The 26,826-nt window shown below is 53.2% G+C and overlaps 7 protein-coding genes across 7 annotated transcripts; 5 read left to right on the forward strand and 2 right to left on the reverse strand.

Annotated features, from left to right (window-relative positions):
- Nucleotides 1–3,094: 3,094 nt before the first annotated feature.
- HER10_EVM0005035 (uncharacterized protein) lies at nucleotides 3,095–6,811 on the forward strand. The gene is made up of 2 exons (XM_035474661.1): nucleotides 3,095–3,553; nucleotides 3,611–6,811. The coding sequence occupies exons 1-2, from the start codon at nucleotides 3,339–3,341 to the stop codon at nucleotides 6,717–6,719; spliced, it is 3,324 nt and encodes a 1,107-aa protein (XP_035332575.1). The 5' UTR covers nucleotides 3,095–3,338; the 3' UTR covers nucleotides 6,720–6,811.
- Nucleotides 6,812–6,966: 155 nt separating this feature from the next.
- Nucleotides 6,967–8,506, forward strand: HER10_EVM0008768 (ATP12 chaperone). Its single transcript, XM_035478277.1, has 2 exons — nucleotides 6,967–7,463; nucleotides 7,553–8,506. The coding sequence occupies exons 1-2, from the start codon at nucleotides 7,094–7,096 to the stop codon at nucleotides 8,344–8,346; spliced, it is 1,164 nt and encodes a 387-aa protein (XP_035333038.1). The 5' UTR covers nucleotides 6,967–7,093; the 3' UTR covers nucleotides 8,347–8,506.
- Nucleotides 8,507–9,050: 544 nt separating this feature from the next.
- On the forward strand, nucleotides 9,051–10,980 carry HER10_EVM0013440 (uncharacterized protein; the record flags this gene model as incomplete). Its single annotated transcript, XM_035482797.1, has 5 exons — nucleotides 9,051–9,510; nucleotides 9,574–9,921; nucleotides 9,980–10,148; nucleotides 10,229–10,461; nucleotides 10,596–10,980. The coding sequence occupies exons 1-5, from the start codon at nucleotides 9,092–9,094 to the stop codon at nucleotides 10,978–10,980; spliced, it is 1,554 nt and encodes a 517-aa protein (XP_035333623.1). The 5' UTR covers nucleotides 9,051–9,091.
- A 259-nt stretch (nucleotides 10,981–11,239) lies between these two features.
- HER10_EVM0003596 (uncharacterized protein) lies at nucleotides 11,240–12,425 on the reverse strand. Its single transcript, XM_035473268.1, has 2 exons — nucleotides 12,232–12,425; nucleotides 11,240–12,107 (listed from the first exon to the last, which is right to left on the reverse strand). Exons 1-2 carry the CDS (start codon nucleotides 12,412–12,414, stop codon nucleotides 11,541–11,543), a joined length of 750 nt encoding a protein of 249 aa, XP_035332405.1. The 5' UTR covers nucleotides 12,415–12,425; the 3' UTR covers nucleotides 11,240–11,540.
- A 1,965-nt stretch (nucleotides 12,426–14,390) lies between these two features.
- On the reverse strand, nucleotides 14,391–16,775 carry HER10_EVM0000190 (uncharacterized protein; the record flags this gene model as incomplete). The annotated part of the gene is made up of 3 exons (XM_035469984.1): nucleotides 14,391–15,062; nucleotides 15,122–16,160; nucleotides 16,211–16,775. 3 exons carry the CDS (start codon nucleotides 16,773–16,775, stop codon nucleotides 14,702–14,704), a joined length of 1,965 nt encoding a protein of 654 aa, XP_035332009.1. The 3' UTR covers nucleotides 14,391–14,701.
- A 591-nt stretch (nucleotides 16,776–17,366) lies between these two features.
- On the forward strand, nucleotides 17,367–18,514 carry HER10_EVM0001606 (WW domain binding protein 11). The gene is made up of 2 exons (XM_035471350.1): nucleotides 17,367–17,458; nucleotides 17,523–18,514. Exons 1-2 carry the CDS (start codon nucleotides 17,386–17,388, stop codon nucleotides 18,260–18,262), a joined length of 813 nt encoding a protein of 270 aa, XP_035332182.1. The 5' UTR covers nucleotides 17,367–17,385; the 3' UTR covers nucleotides 18,263–18,514.
- Nucleotides 18,515–25,788: 7,274 nt separating this feature from the next.
- On the forward strand, nucleotides 25,789–26,679 carry HER10_EVM0011179 (uncharacterized protein; the record flags this gene model as incomplete). The annotated part of the gene is made up of 1 exon (XM_035480617.1): nucleotides 25,789–26,679. The coding sequence occupies one exon, from the start codon at nucleotides 25,789–25,791 to the stop codon at nucleotides 26,677–26,679; it is 891 nt and encodes a 296-aa protein (XP_035333351.1).
- Nucleotides 26,680–26,826: the final 147 nt, after the last annotated feature.

Consider the following 26,826-nt stretch of genomic DNA (forward strand, 5'->3'; position numbering starts at 1 on the left):
CAGGTGTGACGTCGTATCCAAACGCTTGTTTGACGGATCCGACAGAAGACCCTCACTATGGATACTGAAAGAGATGAATACTTACGAACTGCGACTCTTACGCCCTACGATACCAGAAGCGCCGAGAAAGACAGGATACTTATCCCATGATTTATTGTTTTCCTCCCGATAGATCCCGAAACATAGGTTCGTAAAAGTGCCTGTGAATGGTCTTGTCGCTTGTGCGAGCATTGTATGTGACGCTACGACAGGACTCCTCCAGGCACCAGTGGGAATCCATCTGCGTCTATACCAGGTAGGATCAACACTCCGAACGAGAAATTTACAGAGGCTCGGGAGGGTCCCATGCCATACTGCAGGTGATGCCGGTCATAGGATGGGCCGCTTCGGAATTCTCGGACTCGAAAGACTCCGGGCATCACGGGGGATGCGGAGCAGCGGCACGCAATGGGGACGGGCCGTATCGTGATTGGTTGCGGGTAGAGGATGCACACCTTTCGCGAGGTGCCTTGGCAGGTCACCTTGAAGAATCCGTCATTCTGCTTGACAGCTCGTCCTAATAGGGGCACCTACCTACATGCGAGTGACAGCCTAAAGTAGCGTAGTCGGCGGGCTGTCCACGGACGAACTGAATTTGAGGGGACTATTGCCACCCTCTGAGGCATGCGTTGGAGGAGGCCATTCCGGGGCTGTTTGTGAATCTGGATCCAAGGTGGAGGCATTTTGCTGAGCAGGCAGATGCAGAGACATCCTGTGGAGAGAGACTTGTTGGAATTGTAGAAGCGAGAGCGTGCATTTCGACTGAGGAGCGATACTTGATGCGAGACTGTGAGGCGACTACTGGCAAGACACGCTCCTAGAGCAGGTTTCAATTGTGAGGTCGGACGTGACGATGAAATCGGAATCAAGATGTTCCATTGACAGATTGAACCATTAGGTAGTGGAGGTGGGCGTGCGAGAAATGGAAGCTATTAGAAGGGGTGCAGTCGGGTGCTGACGACATCAGACGGATGGAACGGCGGTGGTGACGACCGACGGGAGCTGGATGGGTCGAAAAAGTAAGGCGAGGCAGGAGAGGTGCAGGTGTACATACTCCCAAGGTGCAGGTGCAGATGCAAGTTGGAAGGAACGAAGAAGGAGAAGAAGGTTGGTACGTATTTGTTATGTAAGGTCGTCAGAAGGAAAGTGACGCAAACTTGGAAGTGACCTTCCTCCACGTGCCTTTCCGTGTCTGTGCCCATTCACTACCTGAATGTATTGATTCTCTCTCGGGCCGCGACGATCGAGCACATGAAGATTCCATTTTCTCGCGGGTTTCGACACTTGTTTCCCGACTCATGAAAGCTGGGTATCCCGTAGCACTGCTGTCGATTCTCGCCTTGCCTGAGGTCAGCTAGACCAGGTTTCCCAAAGGTGCAGATAAGCGGTCATGATTGGCGGCCTGTGTGCAAGTGTCAAAGCACCTTGTAGGAACTCTCCGAGGGGGCGGGATCATCCCAGGCACCTGTCCGTCCCAAACACCGCAAGACACCCTGGGTGGGACCGCATTCCCGTCTTCCAAAACGACGCAACAAGACAGACCAAAATAGACGGGGGAGATCGCTGTTTTGTTTTGGCCCAGTCAGTGTCTGGGAGCTGCTGCATCGTGAGGTTCGCCCGCCCGCCGCAGGTCTCAGTATATACCAGGGTAAGGATAGGTCCGGGTAGGAGGGCATTGAGGGACTTGGGGGATGGATGGCCTTTGAAACATGCATCCAATGACAAGTGCGTCTGCATGAAGTTGAAGAAACAATCAAGGTACCACGCTGGCTTCTTCCACCTACGAATGCCTCGCTTGAAGGCAACTTTACCTTATTGTCAATTCAAATGCAGGGCTTTGCATTCATAAGACAAACACCTCCCGTGTCTGATGTAGGTTATGTTGGCGCATTGCGGTAAGGTAAATAAAGCTTGAATGCTTGTATCACTGCCGGACGGCATTTGTTGTGTCTTTGATGGATGATAAATTTTTCTCGTGTCTTTAAATTTGATGAGAAGCCAGCTCTCATACTTGGGTGGACTAACGCGGCAACAATCGACCATTCCTCAGTAGAGGTTTAATAGTATCACATGTATTGGGTGCCATTGAGCTTTTGCCCTGTACAAACCTCCATTTAAATGGTGCTGTGCGAAATCGATACAAGCCCCTTTTGCCCCTCCTTCACCACAGGGCTGGCTGTAGGGGACTCGAGAGCTCAGACCAGGCGGCGTATAATTATACCTTCCATCCATGGGTGCGGAGTACGTACGGGTAGGTGAGAATCCCGACCACCTCGCGCTTGCGAATCGCAGCAAGCAAACAGCAAACGCGTATCCCGCTGAGAGCCGGTCTGTCGGACCTGGGGTGGTTCCCCGAGATTGCCATCTCCCCATTTACACAGGAACTTGTCCCTCTTGGGTTCGTAATCTCATCTTCCATCGCATTTTCCTCTCCCACGTGTGTCTGCCCATCCCAGCAGATTGCTCATTTTGATGTTATCTCGACTTGTGCTATCGCAAGAACTACCTTACTGAACAGTATTTTTCGACTACGACCTCTCATCCAGAGCGTTCTCACCGATTTTGCATCGAGTAGCGTTACCCATCGTTCTTAGGATGGGTGAGGCCACATGGCGCGGGCCGGATGGATAGTCGGGTAGAAAATGATGACGACGATGCAGTCCGCAGCAGGTTGGCAATAAAGCGAGAAGGTGGTGCGGTGCAGACATCAATTTCGGCCCATTTCACAACGAATAAGTCTCGTTACAGTTGCACCACTTCTCGAGCCAGCCCAACTTGAGAGAATAGCTGGGAGGCTGGCAAACTTACACAGGGACCAAGCCTGGTTATGTACAAGATACTCACAGGCCAGCTTCCTCCATTCGCTTGGTCAACAAGGTATGGTACACACATGGTAAGGTACCCATCTAAACTGGCCTTCGCAGTAAAGGTACCTGACGGAGCACGTCCACGCTTACCCCCCCGTCAAGCACCCCCCCCCCGTGCTGGCTTGGCCTGGCCGGGCCTTGACTGGAATCTGTTTCTGTCGGGTCTCTTGCCTGCCACACCCAAATTATTGCTCGCTGGCTTCTCCGTTACGCCTGCTCCCTTTCTTTTTTTGACTTTGTCCAATGCCTCACTCCTTCCTTGCTTTTTGCGATCCAAACCGACGAAGACGGCGACTAATTTTCCAAACTTGACGCGACGCCTTTCATTTCCTCTCTCCAACCTCGATGCTATTTCGTTGCCATCGTCTACTACCGACCAACAGGTAGTCCTCCGACTCTCTTCGCTCATCGGGCCCCGATAACCCCGGCGCCATGAACGCGATCCAGCAAAAATGTCGACCGAAGCACCAAGTGCTGGTCCTCAAGTGTTACCCAAGGACAAACAAGGGCGCTGTTGATGTCAAGCCGAATTCTAGCGAACTGAGCTACCTGCTATTTTACGCTACCTCCCGCCGTTCCAAGATTCAGAAGATTGGCGCCTTCTTGGAGAAGAAGACGGCAAGCGATGTCTGGCGGCAGCGCATCGGGTTTGTGAACCTCTCTAGGTGTTGAGAGATCGCCTTACTTACTGGGCCCCTTTTTAGAAATGTGCAAGTCACCCTTCGAATCCTCACGGCACTGATCGAAAAGGCTCCCAAGGACCTGCCGCTCGTAGCTCCCAATGTGCTCAAAATCCTCGACCTCATCCTCGGATCCAAGGACATCACCATGGTCGAATCCTCCATCCCCACCTTTGAGGCGTTTTGCGAAAACCACGATGCCTCGTCCTCCTTTGCAGACCAAGCTTATCTCGCCCAGTACGAATCGATCGTTCGCACCTACGCTTCGCTTGCCTCGACCCGCGAAAACCCTGGGAAAGGAGCTTCCAGCAAGCCTGTGCTGATGCGATGGAGGAACGCTGGCCTTGAAGCAATCAGGAGTGTTTCCTCTTCGGAAGCTCTATCGACTGTCACTGGCCGCCAGTTCGACGTGATCGTTCCCGTCATTTTGGACAACTTATGGTGGGATGACGACGAGCTGCTCGACACGCTGCTGTCGCGCATACAGATGGAAGAAAAAGTGCAGGCAGAGAAGCTTCGCCGTAGGACGAGCGTCGCGACTGTGGAAACCAGCGACACCGGCGACGCAAACCCCATCGCTCTTACAGGCACTGCTCACGATGTTGACAGGCTGGCGGAAGAGGACGTTGGTGTGCTTGCCATGCAGTGCCTGAAGCAGATCTTTGTAGCGCCAAACCGACCACAGATTCATTCCGCGACTGGTGCTCTTATTCAATTCATCGAGGATCGCGTCGCAAACGGAAACACAGTCGTCAAGCCGGACGAGAAGCTAGGCCAGGATCATGGGTGGGCAATAAGCATGTACAGCGCAATCGCGAGATGGGCGCCTGTACAGGACCGCTATGTCATTCTGGTGACGGCAATGGATCATCTGTCGAAAGCACCCGTCAAGGACGACAACCTCAAGCTTCATCTATCGCTGACGGCCATGATTGGGTCTCTGCTGCGCTCCGACGTCAACTTGATTGGGCTGAGCGCCATGGACGTCTTGCTCGGTCTTGTCCAGCACATGAAGAAGCTCATTCAGCTACCAGGAGGCTTTGGGAGAACTGAAGGAGAGCCCGAAGAAGTAGTCTCTACTCTTCAAGGGTCTGGTGATGTATTCGCCCAGCGAAGAGAACTCCTCGAGCGAATTCAACTTTGCATTGGAGACCTGGCGACACACGTCTACTACGCGGACCAGATTTCGGACATGATTTCGACGATTCTTCTCCGACTAAAGCCGTCCAAATCCTCGAGTACCAGCTCGTCGCCCCAAGCCGAAGCCTCTGAGCAGCCTTCCTCCGATGAGATGACTGCCAGCCAACCTCAGCTGGAAACGTACCTCTCCCGTAACGTTGGCAAGACCGCTGCCTTGAAGGCCATCAAGAACATACTCCTCGTTGCAAACCCGCGCGCACAGATGTCCGGCAACTTGAACCTGTCGAGAAACAAGGTTCCTCTTCAAGTTTGGGAGAACACGCACTGGCTTCTGCGGGATCCAGATGGCGAGGTCAGAAAAGCCTACGCCGATGCGCTTCTGACCTGGCTAGACCGCGAAACAACAGCAGCGGATTGGAAGGCGCGGGACGAAAGCTCTCAACATCACAGGTCTTCTCTGAAGAACAGCCGCGAGCTTCAACCAGCCAATGTTGCTCAACGAGCCGCATCAAACGCGTCCAACCGCGAGAAGCCATCGAGGCACCGCTCACACTTTCTCCAACTTCTCCACATTGCGATCTACGACAACGCGCTGCAATATGTCGACTATGACCCGGATATCGTTCTTCTTCACGTGTTGCTAACGAAGCTGGTGTCCCAGCTGGGTGTTAACGCAGTCCAGTATGGATTGCCAATGGTATTCCGCCTTCAGGAGGACATTCCAGACGCTGAGCTGCCAGTTCAGAAGGTTCGCCTGGGCAGTCTTTGCCACGGATATTTCTGGGCCGTGACCGAGAAGTTCGACATTGAGAACTCTGCCGTGGGACGTGCCATCACCAATGAGGTCATTCGAAGACGCAGCAAGCATTTCTGGACTGAGGGCGTGGCTATCCCTCCGCCAGCTCTAGAGCTCCTCGGAACGCCTGGAGTTCCCAAGTTGCAGACCAAGCTGCCCGCCACAGAGGTTGAGAGTGAAGCGTTGCTGCCATTCGACGACCGCGCATCGTTTGTAGAGAGCATCGCTGTGAGCTATGCGGACACGAGTATCTCACCGCCGAGTAGTCCTCCTCAATCTCCTGGTCGGAACTTTTCGCATCCCATTCTTAGCACCTCCATTTCAACAACGCCCGCGTCGCCCGGTTCGGAGCTGCCAACGGCTTTCCGCGAGCACATGCTGACAGACTGGTCAAGAGATGCAGCTATGCTAGCCTTGCAGGCGGGAAGCAAGTCAGAGTCGCTAGCTGGATCGAAAAGCGGCACTATGGGAACCAACAGACACCACCTGACTGTTAATGGCGTTAACGGGCATGGACAAACGGGAGAGTCTTCACCGCTTGGCAGCCAGCGAAACCTTCGTCCGAACTCATCCCAGGTTGCCGGGGGCTTGTCTCCCATGAGCAAGCTGCGAAAATCCAGTGTCCGAAGTGGCGTTTCGCCCTCACCGTCGGATTCGAGCCGAGGTGTAGTTACATCCATTGATCAACTCAAGATGGTCTTGACGGGCCAGGTGCCGGCGACACCCATTGGCACGTCAGCGGGCGTGCGCCATGACAGTGACAGCGACAGCATGGTCAGCTACGACTTTACCCCGTCAGAGCTCAGCTTCAACCCGGCAACATCTCAGCCAGAAAACGGCGATGGAGCCTCTCTTGGACGGCAGAGGTCTTCATCGGCATCACGCAAGGGTGGGCCGCTCAACTCCAACCCTTTGTACGAGCATAACGAAGACGAGGACGTTCCACCGGTGCCGCCATTGCCCGGTCACATTGGTGGGCTGACGTCCTCGGTTTCTGTTCAGGATTACGCAGTAAAGCCGGCGAAACGAGTACTTAGCAGCCGCGGTGGTGACAGTTTATACCAGGGCTCCACGAGAGGAGATGGTAACATGTCAACGGTGTCGGGAGGAGGGATGGATCTACACGACCTTCTTAATGGAATTGACAGCAGAGCTGGAGAGCTCAGTTTAGGGAACGTCACGAAGCCGCCTTACTAATGGATATGGGCGAGGGATTCAAAAAATTTTGTATTGGTACAACTTGGCGTAGACGTATAGCGAGGCGCGTAGCCGAGTTCTGACAGTTTAAGACAACAATTCTTGAAAGATCTAACAATTCGTCAATTTCCGAAGCATTCGAGAGGACCCTGGAATTTTAACCTCGTACACCGAGGCTTCACCGAGCTCACCTCCCGAGACCGTCCCGCATTCTGATGTCACGCTAAGGCACAAGCCAATCATACCCCTGTATACCCGACCGGGGCTAGCCGCGAAGCTTCCAAAAATTAATTCAACGACCAACTTGTAATCTGTAGCTGCAGCTCCCATAGCTCCAATCCACATCTACAACCACGAAAGGGCGCACCATCACAATGAAGCCGTCAACACGCATCCCGCTGCGCCTTTTTACGGCGACGTCGTCGCCATTGGCTTCGTCAGCCAGACGGTCGACCTGCGCCGCTGCTGCCTTCAATGCGCGCGCTTCCATCTCGACGACGCCCCTCAAGCCCGCCGAGGTCGCCCCCGTGGTCGGCACGGGACCGCCGCCGGAACCGCCCATCGCTGACATCGCCGCCGAGGACCGGGCTGCGGCGGCGCGGATCCGGGTCGAGAGGAGGAAGAAGCAGGCCGAGATGCTCAAGCACGCCAAGCGGATCCGGACGTCGGCCGAGGCCAAGTCGAGTGCGCCGGGGGCTCTGAAGAGGAGGTTTTGGAACGATGTCAGTGTACAGGAGGTTGATGGTATGTCTTTCATTTCTCCTTTTTTTTCAGCTCGCTCTTTATGATGGGATGTCTAGGAGAGATTGGCTAACAATGAATGTTCAACGCAGGCGCCCTCCAAGTCCACCTCGACTCCCGTCCCCTCCGCCACCCCAACACCAAGGAAATCATCCGCCTCCCGCCCTCGAAGCAGCACCTCGCCTCGGCCCTCGCCATCGAATGGGACCTCATCACCTCGGCCGAGCAGGCGACCAAGCAGCACCTGATCCCCCTGACCTCGCTCATCTGCCGCGCCATCGACATCGCCGCCGACGACGCCGCCAACGACGGCGCGATCCGGGAGCACGTGGCCAACACGCTGATGCGGTACCTCGACACGGACGCGATGCTCTGCTGGGCGCCGCCCGCGGGCGCGACGGACACGCGCAACGACGCCGGCGAGTCGCTGCGCGACGTGCAGAAGAGGACGGCGGACGCCGTGGTGGGCGCGTTGACGGGAAGGGTGTGGCCCGGGATCGAGATCCAGCCGGTGCTGGACGGGCATAGCATCGTGCCGCAGAGGCAGGCGGAGGGGGTGAGGGAGGTTGTGCAGGGGTGGGTTATGGGGCTTGACGCGTGGGAGCTGACGGGGCTGGAGAGGGCCGTGTTGGCGGGGAAGAGTCTTTTGGGGGCGGCGAGGTTGGTTGTGGAGTGGAGCGAGGGTCCTGTTGGGGAGTATCGCGATAAGAGTGGGAAGGGGGGCAAGTTTGGTGTCGAGGAGGCTGCTACGGCGTTGAGCTTGGAGGTTACGTGGCAGACTGGGGCGTGGGGCGAGGTGGAGGATACGCATGATGTTGAGAAGGAGGATTTGAGGAGGCAGTTGGGGAGTGTTGTGTTGCTTGTTTCTGGTACGAACCGGAAGTGAGATGTTGGGGGTGGTGATCTTCTTGATTGGGGTGCTTGGGTGGTGTATTGATAGAGATTTGGGGGGGCTGTACATCAAAACGATAGAGACACCTGGTTCCAGAAAGCCAAGGATGTTTTCATGTAGGAGTAGTTGTTTGAACAAAAGCTGATGGACCTCTCCTTACATTTACACTACACTTGCCATTTACATGCATGCTACGAACCTATTTCCCTATTATGGGACAGGCGAACTCAACACACAATCATCACGAATAGCAGTCAGGTCTCGAGGAGTCAATCTCACTATCTTTTGTATTTCGGCGCTTCCTTCACCGTCACGCCTAGGCTTTATACATCATTCCTCTTCTGCTGCTCAATGGCTGAGAAAAGCGCAGGAGTTATTGCTTCCCATCACATAAACCAGCCAACGAATGCGAAGTGGGGTGGCTGTGCAGCCTTGATCTGCAAGCCGTGATTCGGTGGATGTAGGATGCCTCACACACTGGCAATCAGCCTCGAAGTCTGCCCAACGAAGTAGATAAGCGTCTAAGCATGCGGTCCAACGTGGTCATATGAGACGACCCCTGCAGCTCATGCGTCAAGAAGGCGTGTGCCCCTCTGCACCTCCGCATCTCTCGACCGGACTTTGATCTTGGGGGCGTTGTCTTGCCGCCAGTCGGTTTTTTCTTTCCTTCTCCTTTTTTCTTCTGCACTGAAACCCAGCTTTTGCAAATGTTTCCACGTATTCAGGGCTCGTCGCCGACATGTCTTTCGGCTGGTCCGCGGGAGATATCGTCACAGCCCTTCAACTTCTCAACAAGGTCCGCATCGCTCTGAAAGATTCCGGGGGCTCCAAGACAGACTATCAGGATGCCATAGTGTTCCTTGGTACCCTATTGGATACACTTACGACACTCAAAGATGTCCAGGGCACTTCGCCGCATACAGAGCTTCCGCAAAGCATCAACGGTCATGTTGTGCGTCTGGGGAAAGAGATTGATGAGTTCTTGCAAGAACTGCAGAAGGACTATGGGGACTCCCTTGGTTCCTTTCCAACATCCAGCCCTTTCAAGATTCAGGCCCAGAAAATACAATATGCAACCTCAAAGAAAGTCCAGGATCTACGCGCAAAGATCGGCCCAGAGCTATCGGCGTTACAGATCAGATTGACGGGTCACATATTGTGAGTTTGAAATAAGACGATCCTGGTACGTCGCACAGCTTTGGGCTGATAAGTTAATTGCAGAAACGTTTGTGCCAAATTGCCATCCCATCTCCAACGTCAGATGGAACATGCGACAAAAGCCACTTTGGAGTCCTTCAGCCTGAGTCAAAACCATGAAGCCATTCTAAACAAGCTCGTGTCTCACGAAATCAGATTAGATGGGATATACAAACAGACTTCGAACATTTTATCTATTTCAGAAAACTCACAAAGGCGGATGCCATTGGAGATGTTTCCCTGGCCAGTGGAAATCCGAACCACCCTGGACGCCGCGGTCGGAAGTCGCGATGAATGGGGGGTTTTATCATCCATCGTCCAGAACGGCCAGCAAGCTGCGCTTGGTTTGGGTGGTGTCGTAAAAGACGCAATGTAAGAAGCAGTTTATAGTTTTGTAGGTTCTGTATCGTCGGATCTTAATGAGTGGCAGGTGCCTGCTTTCGATGGCCGTCATGGCAGGATATCGCAAGACCATCCTCCCATTTTACAGGGCATTGACCCTCGCTGTTGCTCAAACCATGACACAAAGTGGAATCAAACTGATTGACCCCTTGGGGAGGAAAACGACCCTACCGTACGATTGTGGGAGGTCCTGGGAGGTAAGTCATGATGTCGAGAGAATCGGTGCACCCATAATTTCGCTTCGCTTCTGAGAACTGACTGCGTGTCCCAAAACTAGGTTTTCGAGATAGTCGTGAGCACCTTGTTCAAGGGATGTCCAGGAGAAAATCTTGTTCGAAATGGAATGTACTGCTTTGCCGACACGAGACACCCTTCCAATTTCTTCGCTGCGCATTCTTGGTCGCAACGCATCAGAGATGGTGCCACTATCCAAATGTTCGCAATTGTGGTCGCATGTGTAGACTGCGGCGGTAGGACCTTGCACGACCCAAGCAAGGGGACCGCTCTTTGGTGAGTTGGTTCATCTTTCTCAATACTCCTACCAACCTGCAGAGTTTCCGCTTCCAAATTTCAACTTTGAACATCACAAAACCTTTCACCAGAAGCTTCTCGGCCGAGACCTAGTCTGACGCATCTGTATCCAGCCAACATTGCAAAAAGGGATACGTCAGCGTTGGCCCTGATGCTGTCGACTTGTCAAAATATACGAAAGCTAGGTCTCAACTAGACTTTCACAAGTTGCAAGCTGAGGACAGCGGCACAGCCAGCACAACTCCATCACATCCGCAATCAATAAGCCATGAACTAGCGGAGACACGTCATTTAAAGCATGTCGTCAGCATCAATGCACATGGCAAATTATCCAAGGAAACAATTAGATGGATTCACAAACAATGTTTGGGCCTGGTTAATGCGCTAGCAAAAATCCACGGGGTCACAGCAAGGATGCCGTTTGGTTCTCCATCTGTGGAGGAGCTTGTGAATGGGGTCGTGTTTGATGCCCAAAAAGGCGTGTGGAGAGGTTCATAACACTTATTGGGTCTTGTGGCAAGCAGGACCTACGAAATTCCCAATGTTACCTCATTAGGGAGGTCTGCGAAATTCTTTGTCATTAGATTGACACTGAATCGTAATGCTACGGGCGCTTGATCTCCGGGTCTGCTTTCGTTTGTGTAAGATTTCCTTAATTCACCTGCATTAGATGAGGTAGCTAACATATATTAGGATCACGTTCACCATGGTACAGCCTCTGCAAGTTTTAGCAAAAAATAGATTCTTCACTGTTATTCCTGGCCATGGTCATACTATGTTCTAAGTAAAGACTGTAATCATCTCCCATCATCAAGAGACATGCCATCATCAAATACGTTACAAAGGTGTCCAGCCTTATTAACAATCCTCCCCCAAAATTAACTACTGGTCATTAAGGAATGAAGTAAGAATGAAAACCTTGCCCTATGCCCCTTATTTTCTCCGATTCATCTTTTTGCAGATCCCGGTTGTAAAAGCACAACAAAAGGGAAGGGGGATATGGTATACAAGGTACATGGGAATTGCCGTTCCGTGTCAAGTCTCGATGCAAAACTCCTTTACATCAAGCCGACAGCGGCAACGAAAGCGCCCAAAGCAGCGCCAGCAGCCAAGACGCCACGGTTAGCATCAGCGGGGGCAGCAGCATTAGTCGACCCAGACCCGGAACCGCTCGTCGCCTGGGCGGCGAACGCGCCAGTGAAGGTCGTGAGCAGCGTGCTGCTGCCAGACACGGCCTGGGCGACGGTGGCGGGGCCGGTGGTGGCGACGCCGTTGACGGTGCGGGTGAGGGTGACGGTGTCGGTCTTGTAGGCCCAGCCGGGGCCCATGCCGCCCCAGGCGCCGCCGGGACCCCACCAGCCGTCGACGGGGCAGCCGGTGATGGTGACGGCGGCGGCGTCGCCCGTCTTGGAGCCCCACCAGCCGCCGCTGTAGGTGAAGGTGCTGGTGCTGGCGCACGAGGTGAAGGCGTTGCAGACGGAGGAGGAGACGGAGGTGTAGGTGGAGAGGGCGGCGGCGTCCGAGGTGCAGGCGGACTTTACGCAGTCGTTGAGCTGCGGGGCGTCGGTGCAGAAGGCGGCCGGGGTGGGGGTTGCCGTGGCGAAGTGGGATGAGAAGCAGGAGCTCTGGTAAAAGTGTGTTAGTAAAACGCATTCGGAGTGGATAAAGTTCACGAGAATTGAGACGGTAGGTTCGGGGGAGAAGTTGGGACCGAGACGTTGGGATGAACGTGTAAAAGCTTAGACTTACAGCGCATGATGCAACGCCGTTGCCGAAACCGCCGGGGCCGAAGCCGCCGAATCCACCACCGTAGGCGAATCCACCCCAGCCGGCGCCGTTACCGGGTCCAAAGCCGCCGTTTCCGGGTCCAATGGGGTTGGCGACAGCGGCAGCGCCCTGGGCCAAAGCAGCAGCAACGAAAGCAGCCTTCATTTTGATTGATTTGATTGCGATTTTTTGTTGTTGTAAAGAAAGGTTGATGAGAGAAAATTCCCTGCGCCTGCAGATGTAAATGCGTGTAAATGAGTTTTGGCTGATGTTTCTGTCGCGACGGAAGAAGGAAGATGAGATGCAATCCCGATGTGATGGTTCAAAACAACTTTCAAACAATGGACGAACTGAAGCTCCAACGACTTGTCTTTATATTTCATGGACAAACGACATGACCGCCTCTTGTCTCTCTGCCTCGCGCTTCCACGCACGCCCTCTCACACACCCCCTTCGACTACCGTTGCCTTACTCCGCTAGTCTCACTCAAATGCCGTACGAAGGTACTGCTGATGGAACACGGCATGGGGGGACATGGGGAGGAACAGACAGCTTCGGTCCCGAGCAGCCGCAGGGCCGCATGGCAAAAAAGACGAAAAGCAATGACAGGGTCTTGGCGCGCATCTTTCGTTTCCTCTCTCCTCTACTGGGAACAGTGGAGGCGAGGAGGAGCCGCCTTGGTCCCACGGACACCGCGGTTTGTGACTCTAGCTCTTTGAACCTCCGCAGATCCTACCGGATGCCCAGGCTACACTACTGGCTCCCTCTCACGCGCATCACACCTCCTCCCCCAGAGCCGTGTGTTCCCCCTCCATCCCACAACTCTGGTCTGCTTACCTTACCTCACATCCCAACAGCCTCAGCTCGCGCGCATGTCTCTCTCGCCCTGTCCGACCCTTGATCAAAGCCCCCAACCGCGCGGCCCTGCATGGCAGGATTACCCCCGCGGACGGTGTCACCAAGAAAAAGAAGGAACAAGAGCGTCGCGAGTGTGTGGATGTTTGCCCTCATGGACACACAGAGCCTCTCACCCACAAAAAGTCAGACTTTAGCTGCTGCAGTCGGACAAAACGCTAGTAGCTCGTCGGCAAGTATGCTTAGCTATTAGCTCCAACGGGGGTCCCTCTCGCGGCGTCGCTGAGAGGGCGAATGTGTAATGTGTGACACAACATGGAAAAAAGAATGGTCGTCCGGGATGGGGTTTGGGGAACACCGGTCCACCACCGCTAGCGTTCGGTTCGGCGATCCGTCATGTAAGTCCAAGCCAATCAACACCAACCTCCGTTTCAACCGCATTGCGCTCTCGGTCCCCCGGGTAACTCCAACATACCTGGGGAATAAGGTACTGTTTTAGTACTGGGTGAGGTGAGGAAGCACCAAAACGGCGGAGAAGGGGAATCCATCTCTTACTTGGTTTTCTCTATCGCGTATGTTCTCTCCCATGAGGAAGCGTCAGCCCACGTTTCCCACCCCATTCGGGGTTTTGGCAGAAGCATCAAAACAGAAAAAGGGCTGACGTATGCCTCTTGGGCTTCTATTCTTTTCGTCCGAATGGGTTGCCTTCCTGCTTCCTGCTGCCAACGGATCCAGCTCGTCGGGAACGGCGCATTGCACTGCACTGCACCTTCAAGTCGGGACGAGGACAAGAGAAGAAACGAAACAAAAACGGCGTCAGCAACAAAAGGAATGGATAATGACTGTCTTTGCGCCGGAAAGGGAACGTGACCACCGAGAACTAGGCCGAAGCGCGTTCTTCGCATTTGTTTCAGAGTATGTGCTTATCCTGCTCGCTCGGTGCCGGCTGATCGACACGCCATCACCACCACCACCAAAAACAGACCGATCGCCGTCAGGCTTTGGCAGCCCCGATCGTTGGCTTAGCTGCCGTCGTGCCGAGAGGCGAGGCTGGTCATATCTGCTTCAACTAAGGCAGGTACTCTCACGGGGCTTCGCGCAAGCCTCAAAGATGACGCGGACAGGTTGACACCCGCTGTCGGTGAGTAAGCTGGGGAAGCTGACCGGAAGTGAGAGGAAGAAAATGTCAATTGTTTCTGTGCGTGTCTATTCATCTCTAGTCCCACGTGTGTGTCGGATGTTCAGCCGTCTGCAACGCCGCCTCATCCCCTAGAATTAATCCCAACCCGAAAAAAAAAAAGAAGACCCTGCTTGCTTAATGCTGTGTTAGCAGGCCTGTCCACCTGAACCTGTCCATCTGCAAACTCCAACGCAAAAAGAAATGCCCGAAATTTCATCTCAAACATGCCATTGCTGCAGGGCAGTCCAGTCCCAAACTCATACAAGTAGTCCCTCGCCTTTCTCGAACACCGCCTTATTGGCCCAATGACGTCCGTCTCATCATCATCGTAAATCGAATCTTTGGACTCCAGGTTCAGAGGAAGCCTCTCCGAAATGTTGTCCGACTCAACTGCGTCCAATTCCACACAGGTCTGCGCTACAGCATCGTGCCAAAGGTGTCCTCCTCCTCCTTGAAGGGGATAGGTTTGCGCGGACTTGCGTCATCGGTGGTCTTCCGATGTCGGAATGTGAAGCCGACGAAGAGGCTCTTGCCCATCTCGTCATCACGGTCCGCCATAGTCTCGAGGGCCTGCTGCTTGTCATGCACCTCCTTGTACTTGGCCATGTCCGCCTCATTACTGAAGTCATCAAAGTAACCGGCGTCCGTCTCTGAATCGAGCTCGGGCACGAATGGAGCCTTGGTGGTTCGTAGCGTATCCCAGTCAACCTCGGCAAAGTAGTGGTGAGAGTTAATCTCCTTGAAGTTGGAAAAGCGCTTAGACCGAGAGTTGATGCAGCTGAAGCGTAGTGTTAGATGATGTCACAAAGCATGTCAACCATGACAGGGCCCACTTACGTCGTAATGAAGTTCCAAGTGCGGTTGCTGAGGAAGTAGTTAGGATCCTCCCAAACGGGCCGCTTGAGCACCTCACGCCAGTGCTTCAAGTTCCTCCAAGTCTCGTCAGGTGTGGAGCCCGCAAAGGGAGGGAATCCTGTCAGAGCCTCAAACAACATGCAGCCCAAACTCCAGTAGTCCACCGTGTAGTCATACTCGTCTCCTCGAAGAACTTCGGGCGCCATGTAGTCGGGTGAGCCAACAATGGACTTGGCGTAGTTCATATCCTTTGCGCGCATTGTCTGGTAGCCCTCCCTTCTCTCAGCTACTGTTCGCTTATCCATGGGCTTTCCGAAAGGTACTGAGGTCTCGGATGCCTTTTCGAGACGGACTCTCATAGATTCGATCTTGGCTGGCGCAAGCATACCAGCAGCTAGTCCAAAGTCCGTGAGCTTAACGTGTCCGGTAGAGTCGACCAAGAAGTTCTCCGGCTTCAAGTCTCGATGAATGTAACCAAGCTGGTGAAGAGCATCGACGGAGCAGAACATCTCGGCGATGTAGAAACGAGCATGACGGTTGCTCAGAACGCCCGTGTTGTTGAGTAGCGTGCGGAAATCTCCTCCAGGCACATACTCCATGGCAAGATAGATACTCTTGTCATCCTGGAATGAGTAGAGAAGCCGGACAAGCCACTCACTCTTGGCAGTGGTCAGGATGTCGCGCTCAGTCAACACGTGGCGAACTTCGTCAAGCTTGAACAACAACTTCTTGCTCATTACCTTCAGCGCGCAGACTTCCCGGGTGTCCTTCTTCTGCGCCAGGAAGACCTGACCGTAGCCTCCTTGTCCAACCTGGGTGAGGATCTGGAAATCACCCTGGCGAAGTCTCACTCGTCTCTTTCTGAGGTTTGCACGCTCTCGTCCCTTGTACTTTGACCACATCTGATTGTACGTCGCTTCATCGGTCTCTGGCGGAGGTGGGATCTCCGATTGGAAATTGTTCAGGCGGTTCTGTCTGGAGCCGACATACGTAAGAAGGTCGAAGTAATAGTCGAGAAAGTCTGCTTTCAGTCAGTCTTGCTTACGCCATGTTTAACAGAGTTCAACATACAGAGCTGTGTCACGTTGACGAGTCTTCGCACGTTGGGGCGCTGCAGGATCTCCAACTCTTCGGATGTGAGTGCTCTCTGGGTGTTGAACTTGTTCCTAGGAGTCACAGCCTTCTCCTTGGGCTGGTATAGCTCGTGACGGGAGATGGCAGCATGGCTCTGCTGGTAGGGAGAGTCGTTACCTCCCAAGCGCGAGACGGGGGGAGTGTTCTCCTGTCCATGGGACTTCTTCAAGGGGCTGCCTGCTGAAGTCGCTCCCTTGTGCAAGACGCTGTCCTCGACATTGGGACTGTATTCGTTGCCTCTCCCCGAAGACTGCGGGGTGGTGATCACACTCAGCGGGCGATCGAGTCTGGGTCTCTCCAGAACAGGTGTGCTCAACTTGAGCGCATTGTCGAAGGACTCGGGCAATTCGTGGGCGCCAGGGGGGTTCGTTCTCTTGCTAGGGCTGCCTTGGGGTGTGCTGGCTGGGTTGATGAAGCTGTTTCTTGTAGGCGTCTCGGGTCGCGAAGCTGCATTGTTGTCCCTGGTTCCTCCAGGAAACAGATTGGCCATGAAGCCCGACATTGTTGATGATGTTGCGAAGCAAACAGATTCGGGAGGGTGGATTGAGGGAGGATGCGGGCGGGGGGCGAAACGTAGCGACCAAAGGTATCAATCAACCAATGTGCTTGGAGGGGTAATCGAGAAAGATGTTTGGGGGAGGAGGATCGAAAAGCACTGCAAGGTACGAATAAAGTTGCGTGCTCGAGATAAAGCGTAACCAACGCGGGTTATTATGTTGTTATCTTCTCCGCCGTGGGGTTGACTTGGGTAGGAATCCAGGCGTGCCAGGGCGATGGATGGAGACAGACTGCCCAAGATCTACCCGACCTACGGAGGCTGACCACTGCACAGTCGATCGCTGGTGGGCACTTGCGTATTAGGGGGAACAAGGGAACAAAGCGACAGTGTTATTGGGTGCTGCGGGGCACCAAGTCAACAATGTTGCAGGGGCAACAATCATGCCCATGTCCAGCTGAAAGCTGCACGTGATGCGATAAGCGCTATCGATAGTGACATCTCGCCTTATCGCTATCAGAGCAATTGATCTTCCAAGGTCGGCTTAGAAGCTTCTTGTGACATCGATATTTAGACTTCTACAACAAACCCCATCACGTCCATACTCACACCCAAAATGCCGAAAGAAAAGAATTACAACCCAGTCAACGCTCAGCGTAAAGCTGACAAAGCGAAAGCAATCAAGAAGGGTAATGTCCCCAGTTAGCAACACATTAGCCAGTAAAGTCATCAATTAACCAACTACTCTTCCAGGCAAGGCCGAGGTCCAAGGCCGTCGCAATGAGAAGCTCGCACGGCGCAACCCCGAAAGACTCCAGAAACAAATAGACGACCTCAAGGGAATCACGACAAACGGAGGCAAACTATCGCGCCACGAAGAGCAGGTCCTCGAAGGCCTCGAGAAGGAGCTACGAGCAGTAAACAAGGCGCGCGAAGCGCTCGGCGACAAAGCGCCCACCTTTAGCCGCGGCGGCGGAGGAGGATACAACCGCGATGGCGATTCTTCCGGCGGAGTCCTCGGAAAGAGGAGGCGAGACAACGACGAGTTGACGAGCGATGAGGACGTTCCCGACGACGTAAAGCGGATCCCAATGCCCCGCGACACACCGCCACCGATTCCAAAAGAACTGATGGATAAGTGGTACGCAAAGAGACGCGCCAGAAGGCAGGCAGAGCAGGCGGAGAGGGAACCGCCAGAAGAGAGGGAGAAGAAGGAGAAGGAGGCCAAGGCCCCCGCGCCAGAGCCCAAGACCGTATACGAGGCGAAGCCGATGGTTCGGAATTTGACAAAGGAAGCCGTCACCGCTTTCGTGCCGACTCACGTCAAGATGAAGCTGGACAAGGGCAAGGGGCAAGGCGGTCTGATGGAACCTGAAGAGGCGGATCGACTGGAGCAGGAGGGCTACCTGCAGACGACTGCGTCGCTGGGGGATTCAGAGAGCACGAGACCCCACCAGGTTATGGTGGAGGAGGTGGAGGATGAGGACGTCTGAGTGGGGCCATATGGTTCAAAGAGCCAACGACAACCAAGCCTTGGATGTGGCCACGGATCCGACAAGTCAGGACGTGTCGCTCTTGGCTACCGTACGATACGCAAAGCATTGAGTGCTACTGCGCGCCAGGTGTCTACTCGAGTGCACAACCCCAGGAATGTACAGTTGTGAGGCGGACAGCGAGGATATCATCTACTAGAAGATCGCGAGAGCTTTATTTTCCCCAGATAAGGGGTAGATGACGAGGACGTCGACGACGCTCACAGCACGGAATTCGTGTTCCGCTATGGCTCTGATGGCAGAGTGCAATAGACAGCTGTGGGCACAGCCACGCTTTGCAGTTGGTGAGCCAGAGTAGCGCCTGAGATTGCGCCAGGCCGAGCCCCCTTGGATACACAGCTTATACCTCTGATATAGGGCAAACTATCAACTGGCTACGTTCAATAACAATTGCTTGTGTGCGAGGCCATTGTCTGCGCTTCCTTTACGAGCAGCAGTATTTGTGTAAAATAAGGTGCCTCCCCCCCTGACTGATGCCAAACGAAGATTCATTAGCATGCCTTGCTCTTGTGACATCACGGATTCGCAGCCCAGACCTATTTTCCTGGAAGACGGCATCCCTGTTGTCAGCATCGCCAGTTATCAACATACTAGAACCCCTTCTCCGAGCCTTTGGCCCGTCATTCAACATAGATACCAGATTATCTTAAGATCCTCAGCTATCTGCCCCCAGTTGAAAAGGGTATGTGCGGGCAACGGCCTGGACCTTTGACTTCCTCACTGCTGGACATTAGAAAAGCCTTTTCCGCCCATAGACATACAACCCCCCAAACGGACAGTCCATAGCCGGGGGTACATAAATCCGCCCCCCTTTAAATTGTTAATCTCTTCGACCCATCCCATACGCAAATTTTGTGCTTTTAATCCCTAAGCTCCCAAAAGTAGAAGTTTTGTCTCCCTCTTCGCCATTTTCATAGTTCAGACTCGGATAGTCACCTCTCCCTACATCAAACGGTCCTTCAAATGATATAGGAGTGACATGCTCTGAACCAGAGTCGCGGGTAGGTGGTGAAAGAACGGAAACACCCAGAGCAGAGAAACAGTCGGTGAGTGGACTTTTGTCCTCTCACAAGACTTTCGAAAGGGGGGGGGGGGGGCGTCTCAGAGAAATCGTCTCCCAGAGAGACAGAACAGAGGACAACGCCAAATCTTTCTAGTCTGTGTCACAGCCTCTTATAAACACCCCTCTGACTCGTCATTGAAGCAAAGGGTCAAAAACCTCAGCATTGGCTTCTAGGCTCTGGTCTCTTGGAGGTGAGAATGAGAGAGCAACCAGAAAGGGAGATAGGGCATGTCTGACCACCTTACCACAAAAGGGCGTATCAAAAGCTGTTTGGCCAAAGAGCAGCAACAAAATCCACTACTTGCCTCCAACTCGAGAAAAGCGAAAGCGAGGCGTGCTTTCTCACAGGAGAACGTACAACCTCCCCACCAAAAAGTCCCCATCTCGTAAAAGACCGTCGTATCTCGCTCCCGTCTGGCCTTGCGTTGCTGAAAATCCCGTTACATCGCATTGTTTCCGCCAAGCATCGTTACCTTGACCAAAATCACAAAAAGAAAAGAAGGGCAAGAAAAAAACTGCCGACCTAGGCTGTCCCTATACGAAGAGACAAGAGCTTCCATCCGTCCACTCAGCCGCAGCAAGAAAAAGAAAAAGGCTCAAACTTGCCGCGGATCCGAGAAAAAAGCTTAAAATCTCAAGTCTTTGCAGAAACTACGGGCGTGGGACTTCGACATGGCAAACACGACCTAGAAACGTTGGGGCTCTATCCATCGCCATCAGGCGAAGCCTGCCTTTGCCCCTTTTCTGCAACCAACAGATGCCCATGTACTTGAAACTAGTCAGCATGTAACGGTACAGCGCATTCGCAAGTTATTCTGTTTGTGTAACCGGGATGTTACGTCTGCAACTGATGCTATTCAGACCACAAACCACGCTCAGAAGCGTTGGGCAACAGCCCGGGTCATAGGTCCGTCGGTCCGTCTGTGGAGAGCTGGACATATCTCAAGGTTTGAGACATGAAGCCAAACCCTGAAAGCTTTCCAAACACGATCTGGTATGCCTAGTGTAGTCAACAGAGCTAACTACCAAGGCTGGAAAGCAGGAAGCTTTGCCTCGCCATCAACCAAACGGTATCTTTGAGATGTGCAAATAGATCAGAGCTCCTTGAATCCAATAACCAACAACGCACATGGTTCAGAGACGGCATCCACATGCTCTGCCACGTGTAAAGCAGGAATAACATCTCGAGACCTCCATCGCCCAATTATCGCTTCTCCCATGGGGTATACACCCCCCCTGTATCGACTTCCCCAAGCTGATTGGTTGCGGTTCTTGCCTTTTCATGTTCCGTCATACTTTAGTTGGTTCTCGGCATAAGCTGTCCAACATTTCTTCCACACCAACATCACCGCGGATGTAGCCGTAGAGGCTCCGTGCAGTCAAGGGTTCAAAGAAGCCCATTGAATATCAATCGATCAGCTTTCGGTCGGGAGGCCAAGTCGGTATCCCGGGAAGCCCCAACAACTGCAGTCGTACGAAGGAATCAGCAGGCTTGGGAGTGCCTGCGGGATTGCATCTGAAGAGACCCTGGGCAGATACATGTGAGCGGCTGGCCTCGGAGCGGAGCTTCCGCCGTGGCAAGTAGGATTCGAAGAGTCTCCTGAATCTCGAGCAATGTCCTTTCCTGGATATGCATGCGACTCTGCGCGCGGCAAGTGAGCAGAAGTCAGTTCATCCACGCAATAGCATATCACGGCCCTGGTATATGCACTCAATGGGCATCTGTAGTCGCCTTGAGAAGTTGACGTTCCAATTTGATCGGCCGCGGAGAGGCGGAGGTGGCTCCCTTGGTACTTCTGGTGCCATTCATCGTGAACTTGGCTGTGTCGCCCTCGACAACCGACGTATCTGTAACTTCCAGCAGAGCCTCTCTGACTTGGTATATTGAATGCTTGTAAGTGGTGCAGTTTGCAGTTGAAGAGATAGAAAACTTTTCCAACAGTTGTCAAGGTATAATTCGAGGCGAAGTGCTGAAGCGAGTGGAACAGAACGGTGAGACATAGCTGCCATCTTGGGATCCAGCGATTTGCGACCTAAGACAAGTCGATAATTCACCGATGCTGCCTCTTGTCATCCGTGGCGTTTAGCTTTCGTCTTCGGCAGTTGTTAGATGCTCGCTCAGCTCGAAAGCTGCATAACGGCGCGTAAACGGTAAAGTGGGTGTTGTCAATTTGCCTTGCGAACTTGCTTTTTCCTTTGGCTATCCGGGCCCGATTGCTTCAATCGTTAGAAACTCCGATATACCATGCCAAGCGGCGGTCAACAAGAATGTGAGATGGGAAGATTCTGGTGTAGGCGCATATTTCCGAGTCTCTGTTGCATGATCCTCATGTTTGACGTCCAGCACCAGGGCTGATGCTGCAGCCAGTGGAGCTTCGGAAGTCGGGTGTGTGCTAAGTGTCAAATGGTGGTATGCCTTTGCATGTGTTCGTTGAGAAAATGACATGATACAGATTGGTGGAGTGACAGTGATGTCTTCGCGACAATGCATTGCTCCCGATGGTTGCTTTCTAGACGTGAGCCACTCCACCTAACCTATGGCTGGGATGACACATCCAGGACCATGTCGGATGCCCATATCTATGACCTTCAGCATTAGCCCGGGGAGTAGGATCACATTTGCCTCGGAGATATCGTAGTGCTTTGAAGGTATCATGAAAAGTGAGGAAAATTTTGGGTCGTAGAGAACAATTGTGCTCCTTATCCTCGATGCGTAGTATAATGTAGCTGTTATTGATTTTATTTGGAAAGATGCTAATGTGTAGGATGTAGCGCGCAGTGGGCCAATTTCAGAAAACGAATCTCCCACATAAAAGCACACAAGGATTGTTGTGGTACCCGGGAAGCGGTGCATGGAGGTTGGTGTCAATCAGGTTGATAGCGATGGTGTAAGGTGGGGGATTATCCATGGAAATCAAGCGTGAGGCGCTTCGATGCTGGGTCGGCTAGCAGGCAAGGGACCTAGGGTAGGAGAAGTGGCATCGAGATCGTCGTGGCTTGTAGTTGGATCGTTGTTTCGATAGCGGGGATGTTTCCAATTTGGGCTGTCTGGTGCAGCGCTGAATTGTTCGGTGCCGTAGAGTCGGTTCGTTCGTAGTCAGACATGCCTACAAGACATGATTAGTTATCTGACCATAGGATCCTGGCGTAGGTAGTTGGATCAAACACTGATGACTGCCAAGGGTCATCAATGAAGATGTTGAGGATGTCTGCGAGGCATCGTGGGTTGGTTCTTGAGGCAAAATGGAAAGGGGCCGGCCGAGATGTGGAGATGGAGGATGAGATGCAGGCTATGGTGGTATTTTGGCGTAGCTACTGGATTAGTTGACAGAACATCTGGTCCGGGTGTTTTCTTGACAAGGGTGATCAAGACGGAATCTTGGTCCAGGATCGTCGAGTAGTGTCCAAGGCAAGCCGCACCACGTCTCGATGCCTGCGCGTCGCATTGGCGTTGATTGGCTGAGCGTCAACGGCCGATAGAGGGGGAGGATCGTTTCTGGTAGGTAAGCGCGAGAAGATGGGCCAGTGGTTGGCATTGAGGGTGACTGGCGAGAGGTTCTGCTGGGAGCAAAAGTGTGCGTGTCTTGGGAGACTGCAAGCCGCGATGGCGATGCCGATGGGTTGGGGCCTGGGGAAAGAGATGGAGATGGCGATGATGGATGGGCATTACCGGAAATCGCAAAGGCAGTGTGGCATGATTACATGTGATGAAGATGGAAAATTGATTGGAGGGAGTTGGAACCGATTGGCTTTGGACTTTTCTTCTCCTTGGCTGCCTCAAGGTACGTTACGGTAAGGCAAGGTAAGGTGAGGTAGGGGAAAGTGCGACGGAAAGCTGAATGGAAGGGGAGGGGTAGGAACGGATACGTCGGTGAGGTGAAGGCTGCATCTCATTACGGCGCCTCGAGGATCCTACCTACCTACCTTGGGGTAACTGCAAGTAAGAAGCCACGCTGAGCACACCGTGATAAGCGGTCCACGCAGGCGCAGACGTACGTTACTGACAGACGCACGTTGGAGCCGGATGTTATGCACCTCCCGGTCTGGTACCTATTGGAGCGAATTGGAGCGAACTGGACCTTTCACACGCCTTCCATTAGCAGCCAAGAATAGGTAGACCAAGATGATCCTTCTACAAGTATCCACCGCCCATAGGTAGTTAGCAGGTGCGGCCAATGGAAGAAAAAGGACAACGGAACTTGGTTAACCAAGGTAAGGCATCGTTGGGATGGCGACGCAAGTCGTTTCCAGGTTCTTTGCACTATCAAGGGTTAGTAGATCTCGGTTCAGGCCATCTTACGTGCCTAGATCTGGCTATGGGGAGGGAAAGACCCGCCACGATGACTTTGAGGTTGGGTGGGAGGAAGTGTGGCAAAGATGCGACGGTGAGGCTTGACAAATGCTGTGACTGTGGGGAAGCAGAGCCCAGCTTGTCTACCCAGGAATGGCAAGGTAATTGAAGTCAAAGCATGACATGCCTTAGCGTTCCAGGGTTATGAAGCGCCGGTGCGTCTACGAGTTATCGGTAGCATCAAGTGCTGTACTACGTACAGCAAGTTGAAAGAGTGAAGAGGAGGTGGAAACTGAGGCATAACTAAGAAAAAGGGGGGACCGGGCAGTTGGGATGGAAGGCACCATGAGAGAACGGGACCGGGAAGCGAAGGAAGCCAACCTAGAAAGGGATATGGGAGGAGCTGCGTGCCTACCTAGGTACTAATTAGAACACGAACGATTTGTTTTCTTGGGGCAGGAGGGCCCAAGCCGCCCAGGACCTACCTAATTTAAGGTACCTTAAGGTAATGGAAGGAAGATTTGCCACCCAGCGCCTTTCCCATGCCGGAGTTTGATCCGGCGGCCAATCAGCAACATTGATTTCACCGGATTGAATTCCGCCACGTTGGGCATCCATCACTGGCCGACTCGCCGTACTCTTCTAAAATCCGCCTGCCCAACCTATCAGGAAACAGAAAGAACCACTCACCTTTCCTGCCTTCATTTCGGCCCTCCCATACCGATCGTACGGAATATTACCTTGAACATCCAGTATCCGTACATCCCATCCATCATCCTCCCTGTCGCCGGCGACGTTGTTGCTACCGTCTGCGCACCAAGGCCCGTACACAACCACGGTCCGAGTCACTGGCTGTTCAATTTTGCCACCCTCACATCTTCCTCCTCCATCTCATCCACCACCACCACCACTACCACTACCACTCATCCACTCAACACCAGCGTCTTCTCGTCCTGCTACTACTCCTCCTTCTTATCTCAATATCCTCTGATCATTGTACAATGTCTACCAAAACCTACACTTCACACAGCCCTGCCACTTCTCACAATTGCTGGCAGATCCCTTGAGTTCACGGATACTCCCCAGCTTGACTCCCAGGAAAACTCCAATTTCGGCTTCGATCTCAACCTCATTTCAGTCTGCACTTTGGTCTGCAGTCTCGGCTTCACAATGCGACCTCTTTCTCGGCCGTCTTACTCTACCTTACCATTCTGCTGGCCACTACCAACACATTCCGACTTTGCCGTCTTCTTACCATCAAAACCTTGCATTGGCCCCTTGAGTTCCGCTGCAGTGGACAGCCCCTCAGCTGCCGCCCTCATGCTTATCCACCCTTCCCTTCGTCTTTGCTGCTTCGATACACAAGATGCCAATTATGACTATCATGCGAGGAAAGGCTTCATCTCTCCAGGCAAGCAGCACACCTTCGCTTCGTGTACACCACCCCGTGTAGGTGTAATGCGCCGTCTGTCGGTTCTGTCTGTTGTTTAAGACATCTGGCAACTCAGGTCGCCTGGCGTGAAAAGACACGCATTGGGTGGAACAGCTGTAAGTCTATCCGTATTCTCTCACTCTATCCCCTGTCGGTCCCAGCCCCAGTAGAAACCCCCGACACGCATATCCCCAGCCGGAGCCTTTCTCCCACCTCCTTCATTGGGGCCCTGCTCAAATATCCTGTCGCGCCCCCATTCATCGCCATGGCACTACAACCCCAGTCACTGTATTGCCCGTATCCTGCCATAGACTTTGCACCATACGCCCAACCCCAAGCTGGTAAGTAGGTAGGAGTTCCTCTTCCTCCTCCTTCTCCTCCTACTCCTCCACCCCTGGCTTCCAAAACTAATCTTTTTTTTTTTTTTTTTTACTCGACCATCTTCTGTCAGCATCTTCTTGCGGCCAAGATACTCATATGTCCCCTAACCCAGATACTAGTTGCTTTCCAGCTGAGTTCTGACTTTTTCTCTGGATTCCGCTGGCACCGCCGTCAAGGCTCAAAACAACGTACCCTCTTCAGAGTCCACCAAGATTCTTGTAAGAAACCGAAGCTACAGATTTTCAACCGAAGAAGAAGAAGAAGAAGAAGAACACTCTGTTGTCCATGTGGACGGCAACATGATGGCTCAGTCTGCCTACCCTGAGCTGGTGCCAATGTATACGTTACCACAACAACCACCCCAAACGCCTATCAACGAGCCTCATCTGTGCCAGCGGTGGTCTGGATGCGATTGCCACACGACTGAGTTTTCCATGGCCTCCGTGCACCAGGAAGTCGAGATTCAAGCCTATCGGTTGTTCGACGCAACAGCAGGGACTACGTCAGACTTCTCGACGGCCACTTGGGCAACCGAACGCGAATCGTGGCCTACATACCAGCAATCAGACTTCCAGCCACCTGAACCCATGGTATACAGTTCACACCATCTATGGCCAAATCCCGTTGACAGTCCTCCTATCCCAGGCCAAGATTGGCAGTACACACCCGATTTTCAACTCCAAGCTAGCCCGGCCCCAGGAACAACGGCAACATGCCATACGCCGAGGGTGTCTAGAAGTCGACAGCCGGAATCGATGAGTCAACCACCCATGAAGAAGACACGTCTTGTAGCGAGAGAGCACGTCTCACCGATGTACATGGCTCCTTTCGATGCAAACACGAATGGCACCGAGGCCGCCCACGAGCACAAAGAAAGTGACCATGACACTTGCTCTTCACCAAGACCGGAAGGGAAAAAGACGTATCGCGTCAAGAACCGAGCCGCCGCAAAGCGATGCCGCGAGAAGACAAAACAGCATGAGTTAGATCTCGCCGCTCAAGAGCAGCGAGTCACACAGGAGCGAATGTATCTCGATGCCTGTGTATCTGCGCTCAAAAACGAGGTTCTGGTTCTGAGAAGCCAGATTCTCGAACACGGGGACTGCGACTGCGAGATGATACGAGGATATATCGCAAGAACAGCCAACAATGTCAGCATCGGGCTTCATGGAGAACGCCAGCTGGTTTAGGGAGAGGTCATCAACATCATTTACTCAGCTTGCATTTCGATGCCGGATGGACGAAACGAAAGAAGGTCGAACGAGATACAGTATCGAGCCTCAAGTATAACGAAGGACTCTTGATACTAGCCTCACATCTGAAAGATGGCGAGCTGA

The sequence above is a fragment of the Colletotrichum scovillei genome (genome assembly GCF_011075155.1).
Source record: "Colletotrichum scovillei strain TJNH1 chromosome Unknown Contig00006, whole genome shotgun sequence".
Lineage (NCBI taxonomy): Eukaryota > Fungi > Ascomycota > Sordariomycetes > Glomerellales > Glomerellaceae > Colletotrichum > Colletotrichum scovillei.

Bases quoted from the DNA above. Each gene is read 5' to 3' on its own strand.
- HER10_EVM0005035 (XM_035474661.1), top strand. From the start codon at position 3,339: ATGAACGCGATCCAGCAAAAATGTCGACCGAAGCACCAAGTGCTGGTC. The intron at 3,554-3,610 runs GTTTGTGAACCT...GCCCCTTTTTAG, and splicing joins GTCTGGCGGCAGCGCATCGG to AAATGTGCAAGTCACCCTTC.
- HER10_EVM0008768 (XM_035478277.1), top strand. From the start codon at position 7,094: ATGAAGCCGTCAACACGCATCCCGCTGCGCCTTTTTACGGCGACGTCG. The intron at 7,464-7,552 runs GTATGTCTTTCA...TGTTCAACGCAG, and splicing joins CAGTGTACAGGAGGTTGATG to GCGCCCTCCAAGTCCACCTC.
- HER10_EVM0003596 (XM_035473268.1), bottom strand. From the start codon at position 12,414: ATGAAGGCTGCTTTCGTTGCTGCTGCTTTGGCCCAGGGCGCTGCCGCT. The intron at 12,108-12,231 runs GTAAGTCTAAGC...CACTTTTACCAG, and splicing joins ACGGCGTTGCATCATGCGCT to AGCTCCTGCTTCTCATCCCA.
- HER10_EVM0001606 (XM_035471350.1), top strand. From the start codon at position 17,386: ATGCCGAAAGAAAAGAATTACAACCCAGTCAACGCTCAGCGTAAAGCT. The intron at 17,459-17,522 runs GTAATGTCCCCA...CTACTCTTCCAG, and splicing joins AGCGAAAGCAATCAAGAAGG to GCAAGGCCGAGGTCCAAGGC.